This window comes from Lathamus discolor, chromosome 3, assembly GCF_037157495.1.
Source record: "Lathamus discolor isolate bLatDis1 chromosome 3, bLatDis1.hap1, whole genome shotgun sequence".
Taxonomy (NCBI): Eukaryota; Metazoa; Chordata; class Aves; order Psittaciformes; family Psittacidae; genus Lathamus; species Lathamus discolor.
The window spans coordinates 135,882,958-135,910,906 of record NC_088886.1 but is presented as its reverse complement, the minus strand read 5'-3'; the positions used below and the strand labels follow the sequence as shown (position 1 = coordinate 135,910,906).

The window sequence follows — 27,949 nt, the reverse complement described above, 5'->3', positions numbered from 1 at the left end:
TGGTTGATTAGGCACTAAGATTATTTTTGCTATAGCACAGTCATGAATAGATATGAATGTTGCCCATTAGAAAACTATACAAGGTGTTCGATATAAAACGTCAATATTAGTCACAAATGACAGGAATTTAAAATAAATTAACTTGTAAAGTTATTTAATAGAGCTGTTTAAATAATTGAAAATATTTTTTCAATTTTTAATTTATGGAACATGAAGTTTAGCTGTATTTCAGGAAGTCACTTAATTGAATTTATGAGCATCCATGCTCCCGTTTCCCATTAGGACCACAAACAGTTCAGTTAGTCTAATGTGCAGCTAGCCAAGGTCAACCCACCACGATGATATACTTATCTGATGTTTTATATAGTGATGTCAGTAAAATAACACATGATTTGTGTCAAATGCTGTCATCCTTTCAGAAGATGTATCAAGTGCAGAGTTACAAATGTGTGTTAAAATAGCCACCATAAAGCTATCACCAAAGTTTCTTTCTTAATGCTGTAGCCCTAGTAGCACTGGAAGGTATTAATGTTTTTTTAGTAGGGAAATAGTTGTATTAGGATTTGTCATTTATGGTCATGATTATGAGCTTTTAAATGAAATACCCATCTCTGATTAATCACCTGCCTGTATGTGTTTATTCTCAATATAGCATGTGCACTTCACTGAGAAATATAGTCCTTAATTCACTTCCACAACTAACTGAAAATGAAATAACCCATTAGGAAACCAGCATGGCACAGCTGGCTAGGCTGGGCTGGGAACAAAGAAACTCCAAAGAGTTTCTTTGGAGTTTCCAAATGCAAACTTTGGAAGCAAAGGCTCCCCAAAGTACCTGCAGAGTTTTCTATCCACTTCATGCCTGAATGATGTTCTGACAAGTAAACTGAATTAGTTGTTGGAAAGAAAAGCTGTGTCCCTGGCCTTATGTAGGAAGACTGTCGAAACAAAGCACCATTTCTGAGGGGCTGAGGGAGAGGCAGTGTGTAGAAGGTAGATGTAAGATGCCAGGAAGGAATGTGAAAAAACAAGGTGGGAAGTTTTATATTACTCTATAGGGTGAGAAGGATAGAAAAGGAAGTGGTATCTAACTGAACAAAACATACTATCAGCATTCAGCAATGACTGTCTCCAAGAATAACATACTCCTTCTTTACCTGCATCGGTTTTTTTTTATGCTTCTTTTCCTGTTTCCTCAATTTTTTGTTATACCTTCAGGGCTTGAAGATCTGTGGGTGTTCCTGTGGCCCCAACTGCTATTGTGTATTATTATGCTCTGTCAGTTTTTGTTAGTTTTGTTTTGTTTTTGGGGTTGTGGGTTTGTTGTGGTTTTTTAAATGATCTTTGCATATTCTAGAGCTGAATAACCAAGACATTTATATAAACAAAAGAAATTTTATTTTAAAAACCTGTCCTTTTGTCTGAAACACTAGGAGAAAAACAACAAAGCATGGAAATAATTGAAAAATAACATTTCAAGTGGGACCGACAGGGGCAAGTTGTAAAGTATGTGCCAACTTCTCATTATTTGTAATAGGAGAAGCATTGGCTTGCAGTTAATATCAGTCTGGCACTTCTGAGGTAGAACAACTATAACTTCTTAATTTGTTTAATTTTTACTAGAAAATCTCACAGCATATGCATTGTATAGCATATAAAGTGCATGGCAGTGACCATAATGAATGTGTAGAAATTGTATAGTTGTAGAAATTCTGTGGTCTCCTTAATTTCAGCCTTCTGATTTGTTCTATCATTCACCCGTATTTCATATGAAATTTTAGCAAAAAGTATTTTTAAATTTCTGGCAAGTACCTGCAGGGAAGTGCAAATGTAAAAACTGTGCAGCGAAAATACTCAAGGAAATTCTTGAGAGCTGTCGAAGAGGACACACATTACCCCTAATTTCTGCAGGATAAGACGATTCTGCATGCCTTGTTATTGCCACACATGGTTGTTTTTGAAATTATTTAAATTTGTCTAAATTATTAGCAAAGCCCCAGTTTATATAAAAACAGAGGTTTCTGAGGAATGATTCCAGACCAGTCTTTCACCAAGATTTAATTCCTCTGAGTAAACTACTTATAGACAGTTCTCCCTCATTACCCCAACGCACTAATAATTGGCAGTTTAGATTGACAGGATTTCTATGTAATTAACCTTCCCTCTAACACCATCTGAATTAAACGTTCATATGGTCTCTGTTCTTAATTTTTCCCCCTCCTTTTCTGGAAAACACTTCCTGCTGTAGGTGTTGCTGGAATGTATCTAGGCATTGCCATATTCCCAGGTAAATAGGAAGAAAGGCTTTGAGTAAACTCATTTTTGGAGGTGGGTGGAGGTTATTGCAGTGGTGTCCTGTGCATCTCCCATTAGGAGGTAAATAACAACAGCAGGTCACTCAGGATTTAATATACGATCAGTGGTTATATTCTGTGTTATATCGTTAATTAAGATTCTTACTTTTTAAAATGAGGTTGCACAGAAATAGGAAGGCAGAAGGTGGAGTCCCTACTTGACATTTTATAATTGAATCACCTTTTTTTTAGAAGTGTTCTACTGCTGTCTTATGAAAACACTACAATAAAAGAAACAGGAAAGATGATTCATATTTTATTGAATTTGATATTGATTCATATTTTACACTGAGTAGTAAAATATCTTATTCTTGGCTCTAAACTACTCAAAACTAATCTGTGGGCCATCTGCAGGTACTTATCTTTCCTTTACAGCTCAGGGTGGAATTCTTTCATCTTTTCTTTGGATGTTTTAAGCCATGGAAGAAAATATTTCTCTGAAATTGTATTTCAGTAAAGAATTACTTGTGTTCTTCCAATTCAGCAATGGTTTAGTAATGGCAAAAGAATCAAACATTTCCTTTAAAGAAAAGAAACCAAAACCCCAAATATCCAAAGCTCCATGACACAATGGTTTGTATATTTTATGGTTCTCATAGGTAATAAAACATGTTTTCATTACGTTGATACCTCTGATAATTTAGTGTAAATTTCAAATCTCCCCCCTTTACTGGAGAAAAGTAATTCAGATGAATTTCTAAAAATACTGGATAAATTTCCAATATTTAATTTCCATAATTGCAGTTATGCTGGTAAACTGTGACACCAGCATTTGAAATGTGATCTGTGAATATTGAATACACATTTCTGGAAATTTGAAGAAGCAGATAAGTACAGTCTTAGAACACGGAATAACAATTCCTACACTGGATTTTAAACCCTTATCACCAGAAAGGGTTTTTACTCACTGTAAAGGTGTCCATTTTAAATTTTGTTTTGTCTGTTCAGAACACTTTTTTCCCATGCTTTTTCACTTTGCAGTTTTTTCACGGGTTGGAATTCTGCTCAGAACTCTGCTCTGCTCCCTTATTCCCCCAGTGGTTAGCCTTTTTTAAAAGGAGTAGAGCATGTGTCAAGAAACCTAACCCATGCTGAACTGCCTTCTAGGCATGAACACACAGAGAAGTCCCAGTGGGTGTAGAAACTGAGGAAGCCTCTGGCTCTTTTCAGCCACCAAGGGTCTCTGTGCTTGTCACGTTGCTACATAGTTGTGGGTAGACACAAGCTCTGCTATCGTAATCAGTGTTATGCCAAATCTATCATACACCAGGTCATGATTGCCCGCACTTGTGGATATTTTCTGCTGGCACTAGAGAGCTACCTGCAAAGCTGTGGAGACTTGAAATCCACTTTATGTGCTTCTCTCGGCCTTTATTGCTTCTGGCCCCTCAATCTTGTTTTAGCCCCATGGAACCGATCCACATGACTCCTTCGGCTGGGCAGCATAACCACTCCATCTTGACTCCCCAGGTTACAACTGCCAAGCATGTGCTTTTTGCACATACACAGCCAATAACTTTCAGACCTAACATAACCCTACTATATAGCTCTGATTTTGTGACATTTTCCAGGAAAAGAAAACATATATAGGAAGAGTTGTATGTATTTGGAATTTGAATGTTTTGCTGAAGTTTTTTCTTGAAAACAGGCCAAGGAAAAAGAATCTGGAAAGCACAGATAATTTTTCTTTATTAGAAAATGCATTTTGTTTTGAGCTATCAATAACAAAATGCTAAACTAGAGGTAGTTACCTGCATTTTTATCCCGCATTTTGATTTGTTGATGCTATATTTAGAATTGAACTAGAGTTTCTACTGGATAAATTAATATTTTAAAATGCTATTTTCATTTATATACATGTAGAAAAATGTATCAACAAAAAATTTGCACCTTAAGTCTGTCATGCTTTAGCAAGCTCTTTACTCACTTTTTCTAGCTTGAGTTACTGATCCTTCAATTAAAATACTTGAAGCCTTATGTTCTTCATCTGTGATTATTACCATTAAAGTGAAATGTATTGTAACATTCTGTGGGATACTGCGAGCAAGCAAACTGATGTAAAGCCTGTATCTGTTTTGGTTCAGCTGCCATTATTGGCACTTTGTTCAGCATTTTTAGGCATTTTTTTAAATAATGAACAACTGCCAAATTACCGCAGCACGTTTGATGTGAATGAGTTATTGTCCTTAAATTAAAAAAAAAAACCAAAATGTGGTGACCTTTCTGTTGTTTTCTATGTCACCATTGCCATCAAGTGACTGGTTTAAAACTTCCCATCATTCATCAGTGCCTTGAATGGGCAGCAGTTATTTTGTCTAGTCTTATGGTCTATTATTTTAGGTAGTCCAGCTAGCAATGGCTTGGATTAAAAAAGAAAATTAAAGGAAAAATGCATAATCAACATGCTCCAGCATGCTAAACAAAACAAAAGACCTGTAGCCTCTGTGCCTGCAAAGGCAGACAATTACTGGACAATTATTTTTTATGTTTATGTGCATGTTTATTATCTTGTGGGAATAATCTATATATAAAAAAAAAAAAAAGTTTAGCCTTATGTCTTGAAACTTGACATCAGTGCAACCATAAGGGCAATGAAGAGAGACTACAGGGCCCTGGGACGGCTGGTTAAAGGGTCTGGAGCGCAAGTGGTGTTTGCCTCCGTACCTGTTGCAAGCGAGGGTGAAGGGGTATATAAGAAGACTCTGCAGGTTAATGTATGGCTACGTGACTGGTGCCAAAGGCAGGGGTTTGGGTTTTTCAGTCACGGGCTGCTGTATGGGACACCTGGTTTGCTGGTGACAGGCGGGATACACCAGTCCCAGAGAAGAAAAAGGGTTTTGGGGCAGGAGTTAGCAGGGCTTATTGACAGGGCTTTAAACTAGTTATGAAGGGGGGAGGGGATTTAACTGGGCCTGTTGGGGACAAGCCCAAGAGGAACATGCTAGGGATTGAAGGATGGCGGGCTAAGGAGGACTATCAATCTCTTGTTTCACTTGTGGGAAAGGATAGCTTTTTAGACCCTGTCCCGCAGGGGAAAAAGGGTACTAGGACTGGCTCCCTGAAATGCCTGTACACCAATGCACGCAGCATGGGGAATAAACAGGAGGAGTTAGAAGTCTGTGTGCGGGCTAAAGGTTATGATCTAGTGGCGATTACAGAGACATGGTGGGACAGTTCACATGACTGGAATGTGGTCATGGATGGCTATGTCCTTTTTAGGAAAGATAGGTCGGCAAAGCGAGGTGGTGGAGTTGCTCTTTACGTGAGAGAGCAACTAGAATGTATTGAGTTCTGTCCGGGGTCGGATGAGGAGCAAGTGGAATGTCTGTGGGTACGAATCAAGGGGCAGACTGGCACGGGTGATACAGTTGTGGGGGTCTATTACAGACCTCCTGATCAGGACGAAGGAGTTGATGAGGCTTTCTACAGGCAACTGGAAGTAGCCTCGCGACTACATGCCTTAGTCGTCGTGGGGGACTTTAATTACCCCGATATTTGCTGGAAGACTCACACAGCCAGTCATTCACAGTCTAGGAGGTTCCTCGAGTGCATTGATGATAATTTCTTAATGCAAATGGTGGACGTACCAACTAGGGGAGCAGCGCTGCTAGATTTAGTACTCGCCAACAAGGAGGGTTTGGTCGAAGTGGTGACGGTCAATGGCAGCCTTGGCTGCAGTGACCATGAGATGGTGGAGTTTAGGATCCTGTGTGGGAGGAATAGAATACCTAGCAAAGCCACAGTTCTGGATTTCCGAAGGGCCAACTTTGGCCTCTTCAGTCAACTGCTAAGGGAAGTCTCATGGGAAAGTGTACTAGGCGGTAAAGGGGCTCAAGATAGTTGGTTAGCATTCAAGGACCGCTTCTTCCAAGCTCAGGATCGGAGCGTCCCAATGAGTAGGAAGTCAAGTAAGGGATCTAGGAGACCGGCGTGGTTAAACAAGGAGCTGCTGGGCAAACTCAAGTGGAAAAGGAGAATCTATGGATTATGGAAGGAGGGGCTGGCCGCTTGGGAGGAATATAGGACAGTTGTTAGAGGATGTAGGGAGGCAGTTAGGACAGCTAAGGCCTCCTTGGAACTCAATCTTGCTAGTCGGGTTAAAGACAATAGAAAGGGCTTCTTCAAATACATAGCAAATAAAACTAACACAAGAGGCAATATAGGCCCACTGCTGAACGAAGTGGGTACCCTGGAGACAGAGGATAAAAAGAAAGCAGAGGTGCTGAATGCCTTCTTTGCCTCTGTCTTTACTCCTGCAGACTCTCCCCAAGGGCCCTGGATTTCTATAGCCCCAGAAGGAGTCAGGACAAAGGAGGAGTTTGCTTTGGTAGATGAGGATTGGGTTAGGGATCAGCTATGCAAACTGGACATCTGTAAATCGATGGGTCCGGATGGAATGCACCCACGGGTGCTGAGGGAGCTGGCGGAGGTCATTGCTAGGCCACTTTCCATCATCTTTGGTAAGTTGTGGGAAACGGGCGAGGTGCCTGAGGATTGGCGGATGGCAAAGGTCACACCAATCTATAAGAAGGGCAAGAAGGAGGACCCGGGTAATTATAGACCGGTCAGCCTTACCTCCATCCCTGGAAAGGTGATGGAACAACTTATTCTTGACTCCATCACTAGGCATATCAAGGATGAGGGGGTCATTAAGAACAGCCAACATGGTTTTATGAGGGGGAAGTCATGTATGACCAACCTTATAGCCTTCTATGAGGAAGTGACTAGGTGGAGGGATGATGGTAGAGCGGCAGATGTAGTTTTTCTTGATTTCAGTAAGGCATTTGATACTGTCTCCCACAGCATCCTCATAGATAAGCTAAGGAAGTGTGGGCTTGACGATCAAGTAGTGAGGTGGATCGAGAACTGGTTGAAAGGAAGAAGGCAGAGAGTTGTGGTCAATGGCGCAGAATCTAGCTGGAGGTCTGTGACTAGTGGAGTTCCTCAGGGGTCGGTGCTGGGACCAGTGCTGTTTAATATTTTCATCAATGACCTGGATGAGGGAACTGAGTGCACCCTCAGCAAGTTTGCTGATGACACAAAACTGGGAGGAGTGGCTGACACACCAGAGGACTGTGCTGCCATTCAGCGAGACCTGGACAGGCTGGAGAGTTGGGCGGGCAGAAACTTGATGAAATTTAACAAGGGCAAGTGTAGAGTCTTGCATCTGGGGAAGAACAACCCCATGTACCAGTACAGGTTGGGGGTTGACCTGCTGGAAAGTAGTGAAGGGGAAAGGGACCTGGGGGTCTTGGTGGATAGGAGGATGACCATGAGCCAGCAATGTGCTCTTGTGGCCAAGAAGGCAAATGGCATCTTAGGGTGCATTAGAAAGGGAGTGGTTAGTAGGTCAAGAGAGGTTCTCCTCCCCCTCTACTCAGCCTTGGTGAGGCCGCATCTGGAATATTGCGTCCAGTTCTGGGCCCCTCAGTTCAAGAAGGACAGGGAATTGCTTGAAGGAGTCCAGCGCAGAGCCACAAAGATGATTAAGGGAGTGGAACATCTCCCTTATGAGGAGAGGCTGAGGGAGCTGGGTCTCTTTAGCTTGCAGAAGAGGAGACTGAGGGGTGACCTCATCAATGTTTACAAATATGTAAAGGGTAGGTGTCAGGATGATGGAGCTAGGCTTTTTTCAGTGATATCCAGTGATAGGACAAGGGGCAATGGGTGTAAACTGGAACATAGGAAGTTCCACGTTAACATCAGGAAGAACTTCTTTACTGTAAGAGTGACAGAGCACTGGAACAGGTTGCCCAGGGGGGTTGTGGAGTCTCCTACACTGGAGATATTCAAGGCCCGCCTGGACAAGTTCCTGTGTGATGTACTGTAGGTTACCCTGCTCTTGCAGGGGGGTTGGACTAGATGATCTTTTTAGGTCCCTTCCAACCCTTGGGATTCTGTGATTCTGTGATTCTGTGATTCTGATTCTGAAAAATGAATAAAATATGCACTCTCATTATAAAAACCAAAACCAAACAAGACCTCTGGAGTTTCATGGGAATGCTTCATTTACTCATTATGATACCAGGTAATGGATATCGCTTAACCTGCCTGTTTCTCTGTCTACAATGTGTGACCAGCAATGCACTCTCCAGCAGCAGTGATGAAAATGATTTTTGATAATATCCAGGCCACCAAAATATAATAATGAGTCACTGGTTCCTGATAGGTACTGTACAGATGGGTGCATCTGAAATGTCTTCAAAATATCTTACCAATACCATCTTAATTCTTTATTTCTGTATCCAGGACTGCTAACCCTGACAGCTTCCCTTGTGGCTGCAGGACAGGTGCTAAATGTTGGCTTTCATAATTGGCTATGCCTCTTTCCTACCTCTGTGATCATAATGATGTTTTAGGAGTGAATCCTCTTCAAGGGTCCCGGGTCTGCATTCATTTCATGGTCAAAGGTGTCATTTAGTTTAGCTGGAATATTTTGCATGAGAAAGAAGTGGTAGATGTGACCTTTTATTTTTTTTTTTCTTCTGTTGTTGTTTCATAGTAATATGCAAAATGTGGAAAGTCAGTCGTATTTCACTGGCATTTGGCGTCTGCCCAACAACTGATTGCTCTTCTCAGGGCTTTTTTGGAAAGTTTGCAGCACCATAATGACAGCTTTCTAAACACAGATGTCCTCTTGGTACAACCTATAATTTTTTATGAAAGATGTATCGATGTCAGGAATTTGAATGAAGTACTGGAATTAGTTGAACATTCTTGTTATGAATATGTGTTCAAAATATCTACAGTACGTGTATTGTAAGTTGGGGGAAGAATCTGCAGTGTCTGAAGGCACAGACGTTTGTATAAAATGCCCAAAATGTCAGAATGTAGTGTAAGATGAATTGTTTTGTTAATGGACTGTCTATGTTTTAGCAATTTTTCCCACTATGTACTGCGTAAGTGCATACTGTGAACTTGAAGCATCAAGAATCTCAAGAACACATTTAGATAATCAGGGATTTGGCCATGGAAGAGGCCTAATAGCTGAGAGGCCTGGAGTAGCTATTAAATGTTCTCGTGAAGTCCTATTAGTAGCCTCTTGTTTCATTTACCTCTCAGCTAAGCCATCAGGAAGTGAGTATTTCAAACACAGATTTCCCCTACTTAAGTTGGCTGTTTTTGTTGAGGTAACTCCTCTTAAATGTCTTTAGTAAGTAAAAGTCAGTTCAAAGATTAATGTGTAAGATGATAAACTCCCAGCAGCTTGTGGTACTTAGTAAAAGAATCCTCATGTATTTACCTGTTGGACTTTAATTTGCATATGCATGCAAATTATCTACATGCATGTAGGAAGGCAGTGGTTAATGCTTATCATATTTAATTTATGTAAGTTCAGACGTATTTGAAAAGGAAGCTCTATTCTGTTAACTTACTGAAACCATCTGAGACTGGTTTTTAATGATAATATGGTTCATTCTATATTGTTGTTTTAGTTATTCAGGTCTCGTTAAGAAGTACCGTGCTGCAAGTATATCTAGCAACCCTAATAAAATTAGGGGAAACATTTCAATAAATACTGTAGCATTTTGTTTTTATACATCTGTGAAGCCTTGATATAAGTGCTGCAGTTGTTACAGCTACAGCTAACTTCACACAGCTTCCATCTATCTGTACTTGTTACAAGGCACTTGGTTTTGATTTATTTTCAGGTCACGCCACTAGATATATACACCCACACCACTAATGACACGTCATTCAGATTCAGAATGGATACTTTAAAGTTAGAATGCTATATCAGAAATGATGCAAAACCATAACTGTTAGTTAGAAAATGCTTTCATTTTGGACTTTAACTGGGTCATGCTGTGGTCATTCAGTATTATGATACTGGGGCTCTTTCCCTTTTCTCTTGCTTTTGGCTGATGTTAAAATCACTTGCATGCTATGTATGCGTATGTGTATGTGTGTGGCCCAGGCTAGGCTGCTGTTTGGCCTGCCTTGGATCATGACCTTTTGCCAAACCTCAGCAGTAGCTCTTGGGGAAAAAATGTAAACATACAACCAAATTTACTCTGGTTTCTTTATTTAGCTCAGTGAAAGCTGATACTCATTACTATAAGGCTTCACTATAACAAACTCTTTGATAAATTAGAAAATGGGAGAACCTAATTTAATATTTTAATGAAAGCAATTTTGTAAAAAATACACAAGTGGGAGGCAAGCTAATAGATTTCCTAATGTAGAAGTAAGAATTGGAAGCGATTAACAGTTGTGATAATTTTGTTTATTTTAATCACATTTTAGTTATCAAGGAGAACAAGGAAGAAAACATCTATTTTGTTAGGCCAGAAGTATATGGAAACATGATGGAATAATACTAATTACTAAGAAAGTGCCAGGATTGTGGGTGGTATAATCATCTACAATTTTCTGACAATATCCTTACTAAAATGACCTACCTAATTTAAGTGTAATTTCCAAAATAAGGAGACCAGATGTCTTGTTTGGGACAGTGCAAGTGATGGACACTTTTCCTTGAAATGGTCTGCCTTCTACTAACATTAAACTGGCTTTTTTTCTTCCTGTAGATGATAGTTTAGGATTATACTGTTTTTTCCTATGTGGTTACAAGTTATGTGGAAATGGTGCAGAGTTTCCATAAACTAGAACATAGAGGACTGCAGTAAATGGGAGACCTTTTGTCTACTTGGTTATTTTGACTGGCATTAAAACTTGCTTCCAGTTCACTACTCATACTGACTCTTTTATATTTGTTGTAAGCTGTTACCACCTTTTGCTATAAGAGATGATCACTTTTCTTATTTACAACTTGTAGAGCATTTAGATGAGTTGTGAGTTAACACAGAATGTGTGTAATTGATACAAAGATTGCTAATTAAACCTGTCAGTTTTCCCTACCTAAAATATGGATATTTGCTCCAAACTATGCTTCTTAAGTGGTTTTCAAATGTGTCACAGTGTAAATCAGCATAGATCCAAAGGATTTATAGTATTGGATTTGGGGTTTGGTTGGTTTGTTTGTCTTTTAAGTTTTTAGTATACGGAGTTCACGTAAGAGCAGTGTCCTTTCAGACTTTTCCACACAGACTCATTTCTGCAAGTTAAAGAACTTTCTTCAGCCTTAATAGTTACATATTTAACATACTGTACAAGCAGTACTGCTGTCTAGAGAAAGCTAAGCCCTAATGTTTGGTATGAGCTGAACTGGAGTATGGAATACTTGAAGATTAATAAAAATGAGGCTTTGCTCACCCACACAGCAAAAATCCTAAACCATCAACAGGAAACACACTCATGTAGATTAGCTTTTACAAATATATTGACATGTCTTTGCAAATTGATGGGACTTTGGAGAAGACTGCAAAAGTTTTGTATGAACAGTTTTGTGTCTGAGAAGGTGCGGCAAATTTGGAGTTGAAGAAACGTCTTAACTTCTTGAGCAGAGAAAGGCAGGAGAAACGTGAATCTGGTAGCTGCTGCTGGTACCAGTGAACTAGGATGAAAATTTTTGACCACAAAATTTAAAAAGCAAAAACAACAGAAAACCCCCGAACAACCAAGCCCCAAAGCTTCTTCCAATTCTTAGAGAGTTTTTTCGGAAGAAAAGTCATCCTTGTATTTCCTTTGTGATTAAATCAGCTGCTGTCCCTTTCATCCACATACAGTAGAAGGGAAGATGACAAATTAAGGAAGAAAACTGCTTTGCCTGGGTTTCAGAATAGGGAGAAGGACAGAATAGCCACAGGAGGATGAATGGCTGTAGCCGCTGATTCCTCTCTGTTGTCTGTGGGGTTGTGTGCTTTGCCAGCTAAGAATCAGTGCAAGCACCAACCTTGATGTTATATTTCTGCCATTATTTTGCTTATGTGATTTCCAGGGGAAAGGAAAGAGCTTTCTATGCCTGAAATTAGTCATAGACTGTGCAGCTTTCTTATGAATGCCCAAATCACTATCAAGGACCTTGCCCAAGCTCTGCCCCTTTTGCTGTCTTCACCTGTCTCCTGAATGGACACTTTGACACTTTCCCTTCAGCCTGCCCCCCTTGCCCCCATGCCACCTTTTCTACCCTTGCCTCTGACTCTCATTGCTGGTTTCTTCAGACTATGGGGAAATTCATGGGCTCTGAATCACTCCCTTTCCCAGGCAGTACAGACATACTTATCTTTGTACTGCACCGGAGCAGTACAGAAGGAAGCACTTCTGGGTTTTATGGTTATTACTAGCTTAGCAATGAGTGAGAGACTGCCATTGTGGCTCCAGCAAATACAAATGACCTATGACATGTAATGTGCATGCTTAAAGTATCTATATATGGATGTATTCATACATCACTGTTTAAAAATTACATTGATACTGGACAGCTGGACTAGTTGGTGCATCTTTAGTATGTTCTTGTAATATGCATTGTATTTGTGTTGGGCTGAGATGAGCCCATTCTTTGCATAATGAACAGATAATGGTTTGTTAGTGAAAAAAGCAACTTGAAAAAAAGGAACTTTGAAATATCTAAACCAAGCTAAGATGAAAACAGTAAGAAACTAGAACTCAGAGTTCAGACATGCATGACTAAAAGCTCTAGTGTATTTCATAGCTTTATGAATGCTTGTAACTTAAGTTACTTAATCACAGGCATTCTTAATAAGTAAACCTATATGCTTTCACTACTTATATTTTCGAAAGACTCAAAAAATAGACTATTGTTTGATTTCAGTTTTCCTATATTTCTTCTAGTCGTTTGATTTTTTGCAATAACATCACAAGATCAGGTAAAACGCATAGTCATTGTAAAGTATTTATGTAGCGCAAGCTGGAACAAAGAAGAAATGGTAATCTAAATTTACTGGGCAGGTGACATTGCCATGTGTCATTCCTGTGTATCATGCCTCACTCATTCATGCAGCATAAATTTTGAGCTGAGTAAACTTTAACAAAGTCTAAGCGATTATCGTGATTCTTGTTTATAGTTAGGATTTTAAATCTGAAGCAACTGAATATCTATATTTTCTAAATTAAACTGATATTCCAGTTTCTTGGTGGGTTGTGGGTTTTTTCCCCATCAAAATTACAGTCTTGCCTTTGCTAGCTCTGCATTTCTTATATGTAAGACAAAGCATCTTGTGCATATGTAATCAGAATGTCTTGTCACCTTCTTAATGACTCAGTGTTGCATGGTTCAAGCTGCAAGCTGAACTCGACCATTAAGAGCCCCTATCCTTGTTAGGGACATAGCACTCATCAGCATCCTCACTAAAACGAAATGGGTATGATGCACACATTTTTGTAATTCTGTTTAGAAAATCAAAAATTTAGATTTTAGAAATAGAAAGCAAAAATTACTACAAAATACAGAATTATTTATTAATGATTTTGATTTGAAATTAAAATATGAACTGACCATTTGGGATAAAATTTTGTGCTATTGAGGGCAATCACAGCTTGTGGAACAAAGATTTCACCTACTGTGCATTTTATTTGCAATAAAATAAAAAGTCATAAATGAGATGACTCATGTGACTGTTGATACATCCATACTTTGGCAGAGTCAAGCAGTGAATGTGCTGTAATACCCTGGAAGTGGCCAGTCTGAGAAACAACACTGATATTACCATGCACCAGTCATTGCCTATGAATTGCAAATTGTCAGAAGATGAACACTGACTCTACAAAAATTTACAGCATTTATCTCCTAGGCCTGCTTATCTAATTTCGCTGAAGGCATTTCCTCAGGGTTCACATCACTAGAGTCTTGAGACAATTCAGCACTAAATCTCTGTGGGGACTCAGCTGAAAGCAATGTCATGGCCCCAAGCACTGTGCCAGCAGCAGATGAGATTACTAATGCCAGTGAAATATTCTTTATCCGTGCAAGAACCGATCTTCTGAATTGTCAGCAAGTGCAAAATGAAGCACCTATCTGCCAAATATGAGAAATCACTTGCGTTTCAGGACAGAAATCAGACCTGTCTGTTCATGTCTCACGTGCCACCTGCTTTGCCTGTATTAGATGGAAATGAGAAATTTTTCAAATGTAAAGTGCACAGCACAATGAATAAGCCAACTAAAAAGCTCTTGCTCTGCTGACTATTTTATTCACTCATTGATTAAAATATCTTTCCTAGGGCAAAACGGCTGGTAAGCTTGTTTTGAGAAGTATAAATAGGAGAAGAATTAAAGGAAGCAGTTCTTTTGGCTTGGTTTGTTGTTTTTCTTTTTTTTTTTAACATCTAATCTTAACCATCTTACTTGGGAAAATATATTTTTATAAGCTGCAAAGGCTGCAATGTTTTTTATGTTATTATTTAAAAGAAATTAATTCTTGGTTTTACCTAAGACAAAGGTTAAGAATTGCATTGCATTTCACACACCTTGTGTATAAGGGTAGGTAAAGTGATAATTAATCGCTCCTCCTATTATGTCTCTCTAGAGATCTGAAGAATAATTTGATCAGCACAATTGAGCCGGGGGCTTTCCATGGACTTTCGGAACTGAAGCGCCTGTGAGTATTAATTCCATTTGAATTATTCTGAAAATTGTGTTTGTATCGACATTTGTATCCTTGGGCAACTCAAATAGGCCACCAAGCAATAATCACATAAGGGCACTGGCTGTAAAATGGAAATCACACACTGTGCTTTTTTAAATTTACTATGGCTTTTTCTTCTTTTCCTTTTTTTTTTCTTTGCTTGTTTGTTTTGTTCCTTTTGTTTTTTTTTTTTAATTTCCACCCTTTCCCATTTAAAGTTATCTATTTGATCTCCAATAAATATCCTAACAAGTACATCTACAAAGTTAAAAAACATGCCTAATGAATTACTTAAGAGACGACATTTTACTGGAGACATTAATCACAAATAAAACTGAGCGGTTTAAGTATGTGTAAGCAATGTTTTGTTCTACGCTGTGTTTTTTCATTATGTAAGTTCTACTTTACTTTTACCACAGACCAGGTCTGTAAAATAAACTCTTAGAAAGGAAACTGCCATGCTTTAGAGTTTGTCCACCATTTTCATGCCTCTAACATTGACTCTGCTTGATCTTTTTTATTTTTAACATAGTTTTCGATGGAAACAAGGCTTATGTAATATATTTTCTCTTCATCATTTTTTCATTCTCTCTTTGAAAATGTCCTTTTAGTACTTTTGAAAGCAGTGGTTGATTTTTAAACTACATATGTAGAAGTTACTAAGATACTATAAGAGGGCTTTTTTGCTTTTAATTAGCAAGGACTACAGACCCTCCTTATTTCTACCTAGCCTAAAGGAAAAGTGAGATGAACTCTTTTTTATTTATAATTTTCCAAGTGATGGCATCCAGATGTCCATGTCTTGACTAACCAGGACATTAGCACATTCCAAAAATCTGCCTAGACATCGTGTGTGCTGTCTTATGTGTGATGAGAAAACACATGACAAAACACTTGATTATTTTCATGGAATGGGAATATTTAGATGAGAAAGAATGCAAATCCATAGAAAAAGAAAATTTACAAATTCTACTTTTTTCTTCTGAGGCTGGATTCCCCTAACTGCTATGTGCAGGGAACACTGCACAACCTAAGTAAAAGATTTCCATCTGTGCTGACTGGCACGGGTGATACAGTTGTGGGGGTCTATTACAGACCTCCTGATCAGGACGAAGGAGTTGATGAGGCTTTCTACAGGCAACTGGAAGTAGCCTCGCGACTACATGCCTTAGTCGTCGTGGGGGACTTTAACTACCCCGATATTTGCTGGAAGACTCACACAGCCAGTCATTCACAGTCTAGGAGGTTCCTCGAGTGCATCGATGATAATTTCTTAATGCAAATGGTGGACGTACCAACTAGGGGAGCAGCGCTGCTAGATTTAGTACTCGCCAACAAGGAGGGTTTGGTTGAAGTGGTGACGGTCAATGGCAGCCTTGGCTGCAGTGACCATGAAATGGTGGAGTTTAGGATCCTGTGTGGGAGGAATAGAATACCTAGCAAAGCCACAGTTCTGGATTTCCGAAGGGCCAACTTTGGCCTCTTCAGTCAACTGCTAAGGGAAGTCTCATGGGAAAGTGTACTAGGCGGTAAAGGGGCTCAAGATAGTTGGTTAGCATTCAAGTACCGCTTCTTCCAAGCTCAGGATCGGAGCGTCCCAATGAGTAGGAAGTCAAGTAAGGGATCTAGGAGACCGGCGTGGTTAAACAAGGAGCTGCTGGGCAAACTCAAGTGGAAAAGGAGAATCTATGGATTATGGAAGGAGGGGCTGGCCGCTTGGGAGGAATATAGGACAGTTGTTAGAGGATGTAGGGAGGCAATTAGGACAGCTAAGGCCTCCTTGGAACTCAATCTTGCTAGTCGGGTTAAAGACAATAGAAAGGGCTTCTTCAAATACATAGCAAATAAAACTAAAACAAGAGGCAATATAGGCCCACTGCTGAACGAAGTGGGTGCCCTGGAGACAGAGGATAAAAAGAAAGCAGAGGTGCTGAATGCCTTCTTTGCCTCTGTCTTTACTCCTGCAGACTCTCCCCAAGGGCCCCGGATTTCTATAGCCCCAGAAGGAGTCAGGACAAAGGAGGAGTTTGCTTTGGTAGATGAGGATTGGGTTAGGGATCAGCTATGCAAACTGGACATCTGTAAATCGATGGGTCCGGATGGAATGCACCCACGGGTGCTGAGGGAGCTGGCGGAGGTCATTGCTAGGCCACTTTCCATCATCTTTGGTAAGTCGTGGGAAATGGGCGAGGTGCCTGAGGATTGGCGGATGGCAAAGGTCACACCAATCTATAAGAAGGGCAAGAAGGAGGACCCGGGTAATTATAGACCGGTCAGCCTTACCTCCATCCCTGGAAAGATGATGGAACAACTTATTCTTGACTCCATCACTAGGCATATCAAGGATGAGGGGGTCATTAAGAACAGCCAACATGGTTTTATGAGGGGGAAGTCATGTATGACCAACCTTATAGCCTTCTATGAGGAAGTGACTAGGTGGAGGGATGATGGTAGAGCGGTAGATGTAGTTTTTCTTGATTTCAGTAAGGCATTTGATACTGTCTCCCACAGCATCCTCATAGATAAGCTAAGGAAGTGTGGGCTTGACAATCAAGTAGTGAGGTGGATCGAGAACTGGTTGAAAGGAAGAAGGCAGAGAGTTGTGGTCAATGGCGCAGAATCTAGCTGGAGGTCTGTGACTAGTGGAGTTCCTCAGGGGTCGGTGCTGGGACCGGTGCTGTTTAATATTTTCATCAATGACCTGGATGAGGGAACTGAGTGCACCCTCAGCAAGTTTGCTGATGACACAAAACTGGGAGGAGTGGCTGACACACCAGAGGACTGTGCTGCCATTCAGCGAGACCTGGACAGGCTGGAGAGTTGGGCGGGGAGAAACTTGATGAAATTTAACAAGGGCAAGTGTAGAGTCTTGCATCTGGGGAAGAACAACCCCATGTACCAGTACAGGTTGGGGGGTGACCTGCTGGAAAGTAGTGAAGGGGAAAGGGACCTGGGGGTCCTGGTGGATAGGAGGATGACCATGAGCCAGCAATGTGCTCTTGTGGCCAAGAAGGCAAATGGCATCTTAGGGTGCATTAGAAAGGGAGTGGTTAGTAGGTCAAGAGAGGTTCTCCTCCCCCTCTACTCAGCCTTGGTGAGGCCGCATCTGGAATATTGCGTCCAGTTCTGGGCCCCTCTGTTCAAGAAGGACAGGGAATTGCTTGAAGGAGTCCAGCGCAGAGCCACAAAGATGATTAAGGGAGTGGAACATCTCCCTTATGAGGAGAGGCTGAGGGAGCTGGGTCTCTTTAGCTTGCAAAAGAGGAGACTGAGGGGTGACCTCATCAATGTTTACAAATATGTGAAGGGTAGGTGTCAGGATGATGGAGCTAGGCTTTTTTCAGTGATATCCAGTGATAGGACAAGGGGCAATGGGTGTAAACTGGAGCATAGGAAGTTCCACGTTAACATCAGGAAGAACTTCTTTACTGTAAGAGTGACAGAGCACTGGAACAGGTTGCCCAGGGGGGTTGTGGAGTCTCCTACACTGGAGATATTCAAGGCCCGCCTGGACAAGTTCCTTTGTGATGTACTGTAGGTTACCCTGCTCTTGCAGGGGGGTTGGACTAGATGATCTTTTTAGGTCCCTTCCAACCCTTGGGATTCTGTGGGATTCTGTGATTCTGTGATGTGCGGGTAGCAGTATTTTCTAAAACCAACCAGTAAGTTTTAAGTGTGTTAGAAAGCGAATGACATGATAATGATGAAGTCAGAGTCGCATATATATTTCTAATACACAGAAAAACATTAGGTGAAACTTTCTTGCTTACTCTGTATACAGGGATAACAATACAATGAAATTATCAAACTGAGCTGTAATTGTTGCTTTGGCTGCATATTCTAATAACACAACCCTGACCTCTTGTGGGAAAACCAGGAAACCTGTGCAAGTCATGGGCTGCACATCTGAAGACTGCACAGGTGGAGCCTTAGATCAGCCAGGGGAGACGAGTCAAGGAAGTGGAAGTCATTAGGCACTGGGAAAAGTGAGAAGTAAAGACTTCAGCAAACTAGGAATGGCAATGTTGAGATTTATCACGATAGATCTTAAAAAAACCCAACCCTGTTGGTGATATGAACAAATAACACTGGGAGCAATCTAGAGACAAGGAATCAACTAATTGCTGTCCTGCCACATAAAAGATACAAATCGGTGTAAATATGGTGAACAAGAACATCTCTGCACTTCATTACTGCAACTGTAGGGGAGAGGCAGTTGAACAAAAGGAGTAAGTAGTGTAAACTCCTGTTGAATGCTGAATACAACAATTATTTTAACACTGTGCTTTACATTCACATTTTATTTCACATCTAAAATATAAATGACGCTGTGAAAAGCAGAAGTTGTTTTATTATGGGCAACTGCAAGAGATATGGGTAAGGCAAGTCAGACAGACAAACTGCATGCTGTCAGCATCAAAATGTTTTCTGTGAATGATTTGGGGAACAGTTATAATTTGGGTTTGAATGACAAGCTGAATTATTTCAAGGATTTACTCAAAGAGGTACGTACAAAATTGATGAAAATTGAAAATTATGAAGCATTAAAGTTATGGCACATGGTTATTCAACAGAGAAGAGTTTTGTTTTCTCTTAAAATCAATTTTGCAAGTCAGCATTAGTAAGTGAAATGTCTTACTCCTCAATAGGAACACCAGCTTTGTACATTACGAATTGAATTATGTCTTATAGAATGTGTATTAGTCTGGAGGAATGTGCAGCAAACTGTCTTTACTAATGTTTGTTTAGAAAACATGTTTTACAATGCAGAGATTCCAGCCACTGCCATATATATAATTGTGAAAATAACACTCATTGAAATAATCTTTGAGAAATGGGTGTTTAGCCTTTCACTTTGATAAAAATACCATTTTTCTGTGTGCTGCGCTTACAGAAATATGCACCTGTTTTGATTAGTTCAGATTAAATTTACTTTTGCTACCCAAGTTATGTCTTGCATAGTGACAAATTTCTTTCATATGTGCTCAGACTTTGCTTAGGCAGAAGTAAAGCATTACCCAAACAAGAATTCTGGGTAGGTCCTTGTTTACTATTTACCTCTTCTAATAGAAAGATATATAGATATACATATAGGTATATGTATCTATGTTTATATGTCTTAAAATTGTATTTTTAGATTTTTTTTAATGTAGCTTTCTTTAGGAGAACTTAAAGAATAATGCTTAATATGTAATTATTGTGCTGTGTTGTTCTCTACTTTAGTTTCTCACTTAATATCCCTGATAAGCATTTAAGAAACATTTTCATTCTAATATATTCTTTGCCTGATAGAAGAAGTCTTTGTAGTGAATTCTAAAGAAGTTGCCTTCACATTCTATTTGATTGGATATATCTCTATGAAAGCAATAACTGGATTTGTCAAACTACAACCTTTATTGTCCTGTTTTGATTATTTTAGTGTTCTCCTGTAACAATAGAAAAATAGGGAATATGCACAATGTAACAAAGGAATTGGAAGACCATTCACTCTAGAAGGAAAATATATTCAGATCAATTTTAACATTTTAATGGATGCATAATCACTTAAGATTCTTACATTACTGCAGTTATTTATAAAAACACATACTTGATAAGAAGGAAAATTTGAGTCAGGGTAGAAAACCAAATATGTAAAAATTAGACACTAGTTTAGAATGCACCAAGAGGCAGTATTTATGTTGTTATCACAACATAATTGTTCATACATATTTTTGTCTCCTTCTTGTAAGTATCCTGTACATTATGTTGTATGTATGACTTGTTCAGAAAACATTCATTTACTTTTCTGCAGACAAGAGTTATGGATCATAATGCCTAGTACTGTTTCTGTTCTGACACAGCCACTATATTGCTCTTAAAAGAGCTTGCCAAGTGCTTATCAAGACTGACCTTACTAGCTCTAAAAATATTTGCCCTCTGGTTTCTGTGATTTCTTCACCAAGAACGGATGCTATCAATGAGATGTGATAATACTGCACATTAAAAATAGGTCAGTTTTGGCTGAGTATTGCATGCCACAAAATGCATAGTATTTTCATAAGTAAACAGGTGCTAATAACTTTGAGAAAGGAAATTCTTTATATTGCAAATAATTTCTGCTTTTTATTTGCTACTCATGTAAAAATCACATTTTAATGCAATTAGTATAAGTTGTAGTATGGTGTTTAATTGTGAAATATTGGTCAATAATGTTAATATGAAAGTTGCTAAATCTATTTAACTCAGTCACTTTTATTTCTCATTTGTCTCTAACTCCTAGTCTGTTAAAAATAAAGAGGCTGTACGTGATTACGTAGGTGTGTTTATGAATAAGCCCTAATGTTTAATGGGGTTTGGTTTTTTTTTCCAGGGATCTTTCAAATAACAGAATTGGTTGCCTAACACCAGAAATGTTTGTTGGACTTAACAGTCTTCACAAACTGTGAGTATAATACCACTTTTGTCTTAAACAAGAGGAATCCAAACTGTCATATTGCTTATCTGAGTACAGCTGGCATTAAACCCTCATTCTAAGAAAATTACAGGATTTGTACTAAAAAAACCCCCAGCCATCTCCTGAGCCTTTGATTGTGATGACTCGATATTTTAAATAGATTATCAGGCTATTCTAGAAGGAGCACTCAGAAAATATGAGATTATGATAGTAGGTAGGGAGAATCAGATAACCTGGAAGAAGAGATGAAATGTGTGATGACAAAGTTTGCTAGTAGATACTAGGTTAACCAGAGAATTAGAGGCAGTGGTTGATTTTGAAGAAGGACAGAAGTAACATTCAGGACTCCAAGACTAGGCAGTAAAATGGCAGATGAAATTTAATGTAGATAAATATTAAATGATGCAAGGGGGGAAAAAAGCAAATCTGTTCTGAGCTAGCCATTAAAAGGCAGGAAAGATGTTCTGAGATGATAGTAGATAATGCCATAAAAACATCTGCTCAGTATCATTTAAAAAAATAATTCGGGGTTATTATTAAAGGAAGAGAGAACAGATTGGAGAACATCCATTGTACTATGGGGAAAAAAACAAAGAACATGCATTCTTGACCAAAAAGATGACTAAAACCAGAAAAGGCTCAGAGAAGGACAAGGAGTGGCCAAAGGTGTGGTACAGCATAGACAAGTATTAGGAGTTAGTTGGCTGTGACTTTCCTGATTGGGAAAGGGATAATTCATAAGAAGGGGCCTGGTTTAAATGGACATTTGGCCAGACCCAGGAGGACTCCCTGTCTTCTTTCACATTTGTCTTTATTCCTGAATGGGAAGTAAATTCCTATACTGCATCATAGTGTGTTACAAGTCTCACACTTTATTTTCTTCTTCTCCAGCCAGTTCTGGCATTTCCTTGGAAAAACAGGGAAATCTTTCTAGAAAGATCTGCCATGAGGTCAAGATGACACCAGGTAAAAGGCTGAAATCTGGCATGCTTACTGATCACATTAATGAGAGTAACTATGCCAAATCTTCTCTGATGAAAACAAGTGAGAACGGATGATGGGAGGAGCTTTGATAGCATGTTGCTGAACAGCTGCATACTGCCCCTCTTTTTACTCATCTCAGATACTTGGCCAATTTGGGCAAGCCCAAGTTACCTATTGAGGGTTGATGGGTCTCCTTTTGTTGTGCACAGTGAACATGGCTGTGACTATATAGCTAGATTACCATAGGGGGTATGTTTAATTCAAAATGGAGAAATCACCTCATTTAATGGAAGGTACTTCTAGATGCTCAGGAAAATATGTCTAAAAACTGCATTCGTAAATCTTCCAGACTCCAGTGTAAAGGCTAGTTAGAAGTTAAATACAGAATTTCAGTCTTGTGATGGTAAGGAAACGCAACAATTTCTTACTGATAATACAGTAATATTGTTAAAGTGCCTTTTGCACCAAGTTTTAGTGTATTTTCCAACTTAAATTTTGACATTTCTTATCTTCCCTCCATACATTCTGTCTTTTTGCTAACCTTTTCCTGTTCATTATAGTCTCTGTATTCCTTTGATCTTTTTAAAACTTGAATTAATTTTTCAAGCTACAAGATTTGGTTATTGATCCATTTAGTCTATCTCACATTTTTCCTGTATGGGTTTTAAATTGCCTTTCTACCACTGACTGCACAAATGGGGCCATTCTGCATTCCAGTTCATGCACTTTTGTAGTTCTTCACTAGTTACTTTTTTTTTTTCCCCTCCAAAAGTCTGACCTTTGAAAATCAGAGGCACAGTAATAGATAAGTCTAAATTCCCCTTTTATCCAAAGCAAATCAGTTCATGATTGCTATGTCAAAAGTTATGACTTTCTCTTTTGTAGGGACTGTCCTCCTTGCCAAACCAGTCAAGAGTACCATTGCTGTTGTTGGTCAGTGATTATTTTGAGAAGAAATACAACTACAATCTCAATCAAGAGAAACAGTTTCCTACTGGTCATAGTGTCATTTGTTCCTCAGTCTCAGAAATCTCATATAATAACATAATGCTGGTAGTAATTATGTGAGCAGGGATTTCGATTTGCCTCTGGTGTAAAAACTGGTGATTGTTCATTGACTGCAAGCTGATGCCACCTGGTACTTTTCTAAGACTTCGTAGCTTTTTTCCCCCTTGGAAGTTCATGCAGAGTTCCCAGAATCAGACTTTTTAGACATGTTTAAAATACAGTAAGACATTTTTCTGTTGCTACTGATGCCCGTGAATTGTGTTGTCACTTCAGGACTATGAGAAAGCTGTTCTCTGAAAAGGTTATGAAGAAGCATTTACTTAGTGTAACATCAGTGCATGTAATTGTACTAGGGAAAAGATAACAAGTTCTTAAACACGAAACTGGTTTCAGAGCCATCAAATGTGCCTTAGATTACTGAAGGAGCCATATAAAGATATATGCATATACATTGACTCATGCAGCTCTTGATTGTGATAATTAAAGCTCTCCTGTGTTATGTTAGCAGAGGTAAATTACAGAACGATCTTTGCAGGCTGTTACCAAAACCAGTAGGGAGAGCCGTGAGTCCACTGGAAGGAGCAAAGGACATAAATCTTCACATGCACCTTCTGTGAAGTACAGAGATGAGATTTTCTTATATTGTTTACAAGCACGAATACCAGGTGAAAATAACACAGTGTATTTCACTCAATCCTGTAAATCTAATTCAGTTAAAAAAACCCCATAATTAGGGCTGAAAAATCAGCTCTAGGCCCAAACCAAAATAGGATATTCAACCAAATGATGTAATGCATATATCTAAACTACAGTAAAGGTATGTTTCAATACTTCGTACATTGCTAAAATGAAGGATGAGAATAGCCTGAGCTTTCAGGGATAATACAAACACTCTTCAGAGGGCTTGGTGGGTTTGTTCATTCTATTTTAGAAATTCTTGAGATTAATTAGTAGTATCATCTAGTATTGTTTTGAAAGCATGCACACATACAGAAACCATAAAAATTGTAAGCTTCTTGATAATGTAGAAAAGAAGACTTTTTCTCTGGTTGAAGTCAGGATGGGTATTTCAGTGAACAGGAATTGAATTTCCACTTACTAATGAAATCTAAAATTTCACACAGCTCCTGAAATTAACTGCAGCCAGTGAGTTGTGATTATGTTCCTTGAGACTGATCTAATTTTTGCACCTTCTTGGATTTGATGAATTGTACTCTGGAAAATTATTCCAAAATGCTTTCACATCATGAGAGATGCAGCTGACAGTGCCTCAGACAGTATAAGAGAAGATTTATTATGTCTTCTAAGATATTAGCTTAACTTTTTTGGCTTATATATTACCCTTTGGCTGTGTTTATGCTGTGATGAGGTGCATGTATTCTAACTAGGAGTGACATAATTAAATGCAACAAATCTTCCAAATCTCCTTTGGCCCCTCAGTGGGCATGTTTGAGTGCTTTGTTCTAGAATTATGTATGCAAACATATTTTTGCTAGGTAATGGAGCTGCCATCCCCATTAATTCTGTTTAATCGAAATATCAAGAGCTGTGAAATACTGGGATGATGCCACTGTACTGATAGATTTCATTTCTTTTGTCCACCATCGACTCATGGAATCATAGAATAATTAGGCTTGGAAAGGATCTTAAGATCATCTGTTTCCAACCCGCCTGCCATGGGCAGGGACACCACACGCTAGACCATGTCACCCAAGGTTCTGTCCATCCTGGGCTTGAACACAGCCAGGGGTGGAGCATAAGAGAGTTCTTCAGGTTCTGAAATGTTGCACCCTTAAATCTGTTTCAACAAGTAGCTACTGCTGGATCTTCCTTCTGGAAGTTTGAAACAGAATTTCTTTATTTCCAATTGTTTGATTAAAGTATATCTGATTTATTCTTCATTCCTTCTCTGAAGCAGCAGCAGCAGTTACCTTTATGATATTACTATACCATAAATTCTTGTGTGACTTTCTCACTGCGACTGAAGCAGCTAATCACTTTGTATGGTGCCACAAATAAAGCACAAAACCAGTAACATAGTGAATCAAACAGATCCCATTTCAGCAATATAAAAAAAAATAAAAATGCGCCTTAACCTGCCCTTTGTATTTCTGTTGTCATTTTTTATGCTTCCTATCCTGGTCTTTTTGCGCAGATCAATCTATCACCCTTGCATTCAGCTTTTGCTGTTTAATACTGCTTATAAGAGTGAAGCATTCTTCATATTCATATACTCCAGCTTCTACCTATTTTGCCTCAGAATGGCCCTTTGAGGTGCATAACTCCCTTTGACTGTTTTACAGCGTTTGTCATTTATATTAAAGCTTTTGGCAAAAGTGTTTTATTAATTTCTGTAAAAGCACAAGAGTATTTGGTATATGAAAAAAATGTGTAGGACCTTGTATGTAAGACTAAACCATTTTACCTCTGAGAAAAGAGAAAGCAAATGATTCTGCTAGTGGATTAAGGTAATGGTTTTGTAAGTGCTATCAGCTTTGGAGTGCATTAATATATGTTTGAAATGTTTGCAAACTACATGAAACACATGTTTTTAGAACAAATGTCCTCTTAAAATCAAGCTAGTGTGGGCTTTTAGGATGCCTGAAACAGTGTAATTTCACAATATTATGCATTTGGACTGGAGCAATCCCAGGCATAGCTACAGGTTGGGCAGAGAACAGGTTCAGAGCGGCCCTGTGGAGAAGGACTTGAGGGTGTTGGTCGATGAGAAAATGAACAAGAGCCAGCAGCATATGCTTGCAGCCCAGAAAGCCAACTGTATCCTGGGCTGCCTCAAAAGGAGCGTGACCAGGAGGTCGAAGGAGGTGATCCTGTCCCTCTACTCTGCTCTTGTGAGACCTCACCCGGAGTATTGTGTGCAGTTCTGGTGTCCTCAACATAAAAAGGACATGGAAATGTGGGAACAAGTCCAGATGATCAGGATGATCAGGGGACTGGAGCACCTCCCGTATGAAGACAGACTGAGGAAGTTGGGGTTGTTCAGCCTGGAGAGGAGAAGGCTGCGTAGGGACCTCATAGCAGCCTTCCAGTATCTGAAAGGGGGCCTATAGGGATGCTGGGGAGGGACTCTTCGTCAGGGACTGTAGTGACAGGACAAGGGGTAACAGGTTCAAACTTAAACAAGGGAAGTTTAGGTTGGATATAAGGAAGAAATTCTTTCCTGTTAGGGTGGTGAGGCACTGGAATGGGTTGCCCAGGGAGGTTGTGAATGCTCCGTCCCTGGCAGTGTTCAAGGCCAGGTTGGACGAAGCCTTGGGTGACATGGTTTAATGTGAGGTGTCCCTGCCCATGGCATGGGGGCTGGAACTAGATGATCTTAAGGTCTTTTCCAACCCCAACTATTCTATTATTCTATATTTTAAAATATGTTATCTGAACTGACAAATCCAGGCATTTACAGGGTATTGCAGATACCTAGCTCAGAAATGCCTGTGTTATTGGGATGATCTGAAAAGATTTCTCAAAGTTTTGTTAAAAAACAAGGGTTTTTTTTTGTTTGAGATCTAGATATTGTAATTATGTATTTCTTGGGCATAGAAATGTATTGCTTTATGACTTACACAGCCCTATGAACATGATCTTAGTTTGCTAATTATTACTAGTAATATGGAAACTTCAAACCAGGTCACTTCTAGAAGAATATGAAAGAATATGGAAAATTGTCTTGCTGGCTTTTTTTTTTTTTTAACTGTCATTAACTCAATTCTCACAGCACTTGGCAAAACCACTGAAGAAAATGGTTCTGTACTTCACTGTCCCAATGAAAAGAAACCAAAAGTCTGTAAATGGAACATGAGTCAGCAATTTTTAGGTTAGCACAGTGTAGGTGAGTTCTCACTAGATACCTTGGTGGATTTGGCAGGACCTATGGGAAGTGCATTGGTTTGGTAGACAGAATGGACACTGGCTCAGGTGCATAGCTCCCATACATCTGCTGTGACCCTGCCATATTAGCCATGGAAACGACTTACCGTTCTTCCCTTTTCTTAAAATATTGACCAGGCGTAAAGCATTCCTTTGGTCCATGTGGAATTACAGAATTCAGGCTTGGTATTCTGTTTGTTTTGTTGTATGGAGCCTGGCTAGCTATTTGAGGGAAAAGCTGGGATTTGTATCTGATTAGAAATGTAGTCATACTGCAGTAGGGTAAGGCAGAGAAAAGAAACCCCCTGTATTTCTTACTTCTGGGTGCCATCCATGCAAAGGCTAGACAAATTGCTTTCCCCATCCCTCAGTTCGGCATGATTGTCCTCTGTCGGTAAGTTTATACTACTGTGACTTCTTACATATTAGTGGAACCACTTCTGATTTCCTTCAGTGTAAATGTCAGGGTTATCAGTTTCTGATTTAGTCCATTTAATGTCCCAGTTCACTGAGCTGCTTGAGGATATGCCTCGTCAGGGCTTATGTTCGATAAGCACATGAGTAGATCCATTTAATTTTAAGGAAGTAACTGAGTCTTTATGAAATGCTCAGTATTTTTAGTTCCTGTTGATAAATTCAAAATATTAAAGGTATAGGCAGCTACAAGCAAACATTCATTTCCACCTTTAGATATACCCACACTTGAAGAGATAGATACTCAAAAGTGCTTCCATTTCCAGGAGCTTTGCATCGCAATTGTATTAAAGGTGCACTGCTGAACAAAATCTTAACAATGAG

The 27,949-nt window shown here is 39.3% G+C and overlaps 1 protein-coding gene across 1 annotated transcript in view; it reads left to right on the top strand.

Annotated features, from left to right (window-relative positions):
- Positions 1-27,949, top strand: part of LOC136010575 (adhesion G protein-coupled receptor A3-like) — a 286,770-nt gene that overhangs the window by 88,638 nt on the left and 170,183 nt on the right. Inside the window, exons 3-4 of the mRNA XM_065671986.1 lie at positions 14,743-14,814; positions 21,191-21,262. Of these exons, the coding sequence (XP_065528058.1) occupies positions 14,743-14,814; positions 21,191-21,262 (144 nt within the window). The remainder of the gene's footprint in view (positions 1-14,742; positions 14,815-21,190; positions 21,263-27,949) is intronic.